General features: G+C 50.9%; 1 protein-coding gene across 1 annotated transcript; it reads right to left on the minus strand.

The window, feature by feature from the left end:
• Window positions 1-2,387: 2,387 nt before the first annotated feature.
• Ccdc166 (coiled-coil domain containing 166) lies at window positions 2,388-4,204 on the minus strand. The gene is made up of 2 exons (XM_028778922.1): window positions 3,551-4,204; window positions 2,388-3,429 (listed from the first exon to the last, which is right to left on the minus strand). Exons 1-2 carry the CDS (start codon window positions 3,977-3,979, stop codon window positions 2,482-2,484), a joined length of 1,377 nt encoding a protein of 458 aa, XP_028634755.1. The 5' UTR covers window positions 3,980-4,204; the 3' UTR covers window positions 2,388-2,481.
• Window positions 4,205-5,799: the final 1,595 nt, after the last annotated feature.

Raw genomic sequence — 5,799 nt, forward strand, 5'->3', positions numbered from 1 at the left:
GAGATTCCTGGGGGCAAACTGGCTAGCTGGACTAAGTTCAACCAGAGACCTCATTAATACAGCAGAAGGTGATCAGGGAAGACCCCTGATGATGTCAAACTCCTGACTTTCACAAGCGCACCCACATGTATGCAATACATGTAGATATCCGCAGCACAGAGATTTTAGTACCTGATGGAAGAGGTCTGGTTTCTAAACGGGTCACAAGGCTGCTCTTGGACAGCAGGACATACACCCTTGTGGTCTACAGCCCTGCAACCTGACTATTAGATCTTAGAAGATTCCATGCAGGGAGCTGGGGAGACAGCTCAGTGACAAGCATTTGCTGTTCTTCCTGATGACCCATACACCCACACAATGGCTCACAAATATCTGTAATTCCAGTTCCGGGAATCGGACACCCCCTTTCACCTCTGCAGGAACCAAGCATGCATGTGGTACACATATATACACAGAAGTAAAACACTCATACACATAAAAATCTAAAAAAGTCTTCAAAGATTTATTTCTTGTGTATGGGTACTTTGCATGTATACATGAAGGCATCCAGTCCCATTGTCAATGGTTATGAACACCATGTGGATGCTCAGAATCTCTGGAAGAGCAGCCAATTTTCTAAACTGCTAAGATTCTTTTTGAGACAGGGTGTCTTTGTGTAGCCCCTGGCTGTCTTGTAATGCACTCTGTAGACTAGGCTGGCTTCAAACTGAGAGATCCACGAGCCTTTGCTTCCTGCATGCTGGGATTAAAGGCATAAGCCACCACCACCAAGCAAATTATTTTTTTAAATACAGCCTTATTAAACCCTAAAACTGTCTCCTGAGGTGGCTCTACCATTTGCATTATCCCTCAACAATGGATGAGTGGGTGAGGAGGTTTGGTTAGTTAGGCTGTAGAGGGAATTCCACACTGACCTCTTGGGGGAGGTGCCTCTACTTTGCTAGTCCCATCCAATATTGTCCCAGAAACAGCTGCATCAGAGTTCTAGCAAGTGTCTAGCCAACCTACCCTGGTCCAAACATGTGGAAGGTCCATGGGATTTCTGTCAATGGCCATATCATTGAACACATGAACTTGAAGATCTCCAAGGCAGTGGCAGAAGTACCAAGGCTGTGGGCTCCCTCATCTTACACCTTGGGTCAGGAAGTATCGCCTACCCTGAACTTCCTGGACAGGAAAGGTGCCCAAAGCCAACAGACTCCAAACTTCAGTTAAGCATTTTAACGACTGGCTTTGCACATTAAGACAAAGCTGGCTGGAGAGATGCTGGTTTGCAGCACTGGCTGCTCTTCCAGAGGTCCCGAGTCCAATCCCCAGCAATCACAACATGGTGGCTCAAAAACCATCTGTAATGGGACCCAACACCGCCTTCTGGTATGTCCGAAGACAGCTACAGTGAGCTCATATACATTAAATAAATCTTTAAAAAGAAGTTTAAAAAAAAAAGACAAGACAAAGGGGCTGAGGTGTTGGTAAATGCCTTTAATCCCAGCATTGAAGAAGCAGAAGCAGAAGGATCTCTTGGGTTCAAGGCCAGCCTAACCTACATAGACCTTTCTAAAAAGAAAAGGTCAGACCAGCACAAGGGAATGTAAGATGTGACCCAGGTAAGATCCATAGCTAGCTACAGACACCACAGGGACAATCTGGCCAGTATGATTTAGTTTATAGTATTCTCTCCAAGATGCATTTCCTAATTTTAATCATGTCTTGAAGAAAGTTGGACAGGGCTTGGGATACAGTTCAGGAGGTAGGTTGTTTATCATCCATACAGCCTGGGTTCAACACCCAGCACCAGAAGAAAACAAGTCAAAGTCCTATTCAGTTAACACACAGGGATGTATTTAAAATTAAGGGGAGCCGGGCAGTGGTGGCGCACGCCTTTAATCCCAGCACTTGGGAGGCAGAAGCAGGTGGATTTCTGAGTTCAAGGCCAGCCTTGTCTACAAAGTGAGTTCCAGGACAGCCAGGGTTATACAGAGAAACCCTGTCTCGAAAATCAAAACAAAAATAAATTAAGGGGCATAACTGTATCCAACAGAATCCCAGATGGCTGAAAGTATCCCTAAATTAGAATATGTATTATGTATGCATGTGTGTGTGTGTGTATGTATGTATGTATGTATGTATGTATGTATGTATGTATTGGGAAAGCCCATTAACTTGTCCCTGTGCTGAGAAGAGGATCTGTTCTCTGCTGCTGAAACTACATTACCCAACTTCCCCTGAGTACTGCCTATGCCTGCCTTGCTGGCTGTCGGTAGAAGAACATGGAATTCCAGCAGCTAAGGAAACATCAGCTCACTTGTAGCTCGAATGGCAGGCCTCTGCTCACTTGAAATACAGGGGCATCGACCCAGGCAAGTGCCAGAGCATCACGGAGTTTGTTTTACAATTTTATTAATATACTTATGCATCAAGAAATCTTCCAAGGTATGTCTCTCCACCCCATTCCCTACTGGCCTGCCCTCTCGTGTGGGTTCAGGCTTGCTCCAAGACAGTTTCTGTGCCCTCTTCAATGCTTTCTGTCTCCTCCAACTGTGGGCTGAGAGGGACCTGATCTTCCGACAGGGCAGAGAGAAGCTTGGAGCTGGACTTTGTAGGTGTGTCAATTTCTGGAATGACCTCACGCAAGGAGGGCTGTGGAGAGATCCGAGAGTCTTCGCGAGACCGAGACCGCAAGGGACCTGAGGTCATGGATGGAACCCTGGAGCCCTTGCGTGACGGGGTCACGGATGAGACCCGCGAGCCCCTGCGTGATGGAGTCAGAGATGGGACTCGAGATCCTGGACGTGACGGCCTCTGGGGAGCAATCACAGACTCAGCCTTCCGAGACCGGCCCGGAAAAGACTCACCGGATAATATAGATGGAGTCTTGGAGGCTCGGTGTGATTGATCTACCGATGGGATCCGGGAGCCCGGAACTGATTGGGGCGTAGCCTGGGCTCTTAAAATGTGATAGGTTGAGTCCAGCGCGGTGGCAATTGACCTGATGCGCAAGTTGGGCTGTTGGCTTTGAGGTGGTTGCCAGAGTGGTGGCCCCCCAGGGCCCCTGTGCAACCAGCCGTGCATTTGCTCCAGGTTCTGCATGTCCACGTGCTCTCGGCGCAGCTGCTCCCGCTGCTCTAGCAGCTGCTGTCGCATGTCCTGCAGTAGCTGGGTCCTCTGGAGAAGCCTCATGAGTTCTTGTCGGAGACGCCCATTGTCTGCCTTCAGGGCATGTGCGTGGGAAATGAGGGAACGCGCTGCCTCCCGCTCTGCGCGGCGCGTCAGGGACTGCACGTGCAGGCGCGCCTCCCGCTCGAAAGCCGACTTGTCATCCAGGAAGCGTCGCTTCACCCGGTGGAGGAGCTGCGTGTGCTCCACGCGCATGTGCAGCAGCTCGCGCTCCAGGGTCCGGATTCGCGCCAGCTGTTCCAGCTGCAGCTCCTACATGGGGTGAGGTGGGGTTTGGGGTGGGGGTGGGGGGTGCCGCCGATCAGCGCACCGGTAGGGAGCGCGCCCATCCCTCTCGTCCCCGCCCGGTCCGCGCGGGGGCGCGCGCACTGGCCTTGTAGGGCTGAAGCTCCTGCACCTGCTGCGTCATGTCTTCCGCGCGCTTCTTCATGTCCTCCAGCTGTGCGCGCACCCCGTCCTCACGGCCGTGGTAGAAGGACGCCAGCTCGGCTCGCTGCCACCGGATCTGCGCCAAGTCTATGCGGTTCTGGTCCTCGAGGCGCACCATGGCGTTGGCGCAGCGCAGGGCGCGCGCGCTCACATAACTGGCAAAAAGCCGGTTCTCTTCGCGCAAGCGCTGCGCCTCGCCGTTCAGGAACGCGTTGTTCTGCAGCACTTGGTCTATCCGCTGCTCACAGGCCACCAGGCTCTCTGAGAGCATCGCGTACTCGCGCTGTAAGTACTGCGCGCGCTCCGAGAGCGGTGGCTCCGCACTTTCCTGCTTGCGCGCGGCGTTTTGTCCGCGCTTCTTCTTGGGCGCCATGGCTTGAGGCCCGGGCCAACTGGACTCATGAGAGCACCGTGCTCCACCCGCTCCCCCAGCTGAGTTACTCCCCCCTCCTTAACCCGAAAATTCTGGAGAACTACACCCCTAGGTTCAGGGATGTGTCTTCAGTTTATGAGGTTTCAGAGCGGGCAGGATTAAGGATCAGAGAGCACCGTGGCCAATCTGTATTTGAGCACTCCCTCCGGACCACAGCTTTCGCATAATGGTGTGTACCTCTAGGAATGTTGATGTCCAGCTTGCGCATCCTCTATGGAGACAGAACTTGGTCGCGGTGCCTCGACCCCACCCCATTCTGTTGCTCTGGCAACAGCTTGATTCAATCTTTCATTCCCTACCGTTTTTTATATCCCTGGGTGACTCTTCATAGCGTCCCAGTCAGGCAAAGCTTCAGCTTCAAGACACTGAAATAACTTCCAAGTCCCCACCCTCAACTCACCAGGGTCTTTGTGCTCTCACAGTCACTCCACCAGATGCTCTTCAGGTCCCACAGAACTAATCACAGATCCAGGAGGCAAAAGAGACCTTAAAAAAGACTAGGCTGGGCAGTGGTGGTGCACGCCTTTAATCCCGGAACTCGGGAGGCAGAGGCAGGAGGATCTCTGAGTTCGAAGCCAGCCTGGTCTACAAAGTGAGTTCCAGGACAGCCAGGGCTACACAGAGAAACCCTGTCTCGAAACGACGATGACAGCAACAAAGTAATGCTGAGGAACCCTACCTCGGGGATTTAAAAAAGTCATCAAGTAGAATCAGATTGGCTTCCTGAACAAGGAAGAATTGAGAATTGCATGGTCTATTTGCCTCACTGGGAAAAAAAATGCAGTTGGTGGATACCTGGATGCCACACTGAACGAGGCACCAGGCTCCATCAATGTCACCGTGTTCCTCAGTATATTTGGTGAGATGTCACCTGGCAACAAATCCTGAAGATGTCATTAGGAATGCTTTGGTAGCTTGGATGAAGAAGCAGCCTGTCCAGAAAGACTACCATAGATAGCTGCTGGCATCCCGGGTGACTGTGTGCAGAGGAGGAAGTGGGTGAGCTATAGAGAGAAACCCTTGTTCACAAAAGTAGATTTCATCTACATGGAGGTCACACACAGCTTTCAAGAGGGAGCAAAAGACAAAGATGTCCAGATCAGCACATAGACAAACATTTCGGCTGCTACTTGGGGTGTTTCTGAGATTTTTGTCCTTAGCATTACAGCTTTTTTGCCTTCCTCGTTTTGTACTCTTAACTGTTTGGGGGCACATGTGAAGGGACTCAGCCAGCTTGAGCTTGGTGAGCAAGTCTCACCGAGGCCTTGCCCTCCTCTCCTATTCCCTCTGCCTTGCTAAAAACCATTAGATTAGACCCTAAAGCGAGATATCAAGGTCTGTTCCCTTATTTGGCCACTTCCTCCTCCTGAAGCTGACTACCAAGGTCCAGCTATCAAAGAACTGAAGTCCAGCAATTAAAAGCCCTCTTTGGCTCACCTAATTAACATGCCCAATTAAAATTAAACACCTCATCCTAACACAGGGGGTTCCCCCTTGTGCCTTTATAAAACACCACTTTCCTATGCGCCACAACTGTCTCCTCTGTCTAGAGGCAGCCCTTGGTCCTATTTCAGGACAAACACCCCTTCCCCTCTCCTTTGTTCCTTCTCCTTCTCCCTCAATCTCTATATCCTGTGTTTGACTCTCACTTCCTATCCTTCTGTCCTTCTGGGTCAAATAAATCTCCTTTTCAGGAGAACTGGACCTTGGGGGGTCCTGAGCCGATACTTTTCCTTTCAACATGTATCTTTATAATCAGA

The sequence above is a fragment of the Grammomys surdaster genome, unplaced genomic scaffold (genome assembly GCF_004785775.1).
Source record: "Grammomys surdaster isolate TR1022 unplaced genomic scaffold, NIH_TR_1.0 342, whole genome shotgun sequence".
In the NCBI taxonomy this organism is placed as follows: Eukaryota; Metazoa; Chordata; class Mammalia; order Rodentia; family Muridae; genus Grammomys; species Grammomys surdaster.

Bases quoted from the DNA above. Each gene is read 5' to 3' on its own strand.
- Ccdc166 (XM_028778922.1), bottom strand. From the start codon at position 3,979: ATGGCGCCCAAGAAGAAGCGCGGACAAAACGCCGCGCGCAAGCAGGAA. The intron at 3,430-3,550 runs GCCAGTGCGCGC...CACCCCATGTAG, and splicing joins AGGAGCTTCAGCCCTACAAG to GAGCTGCAGCTGGAACAGCT.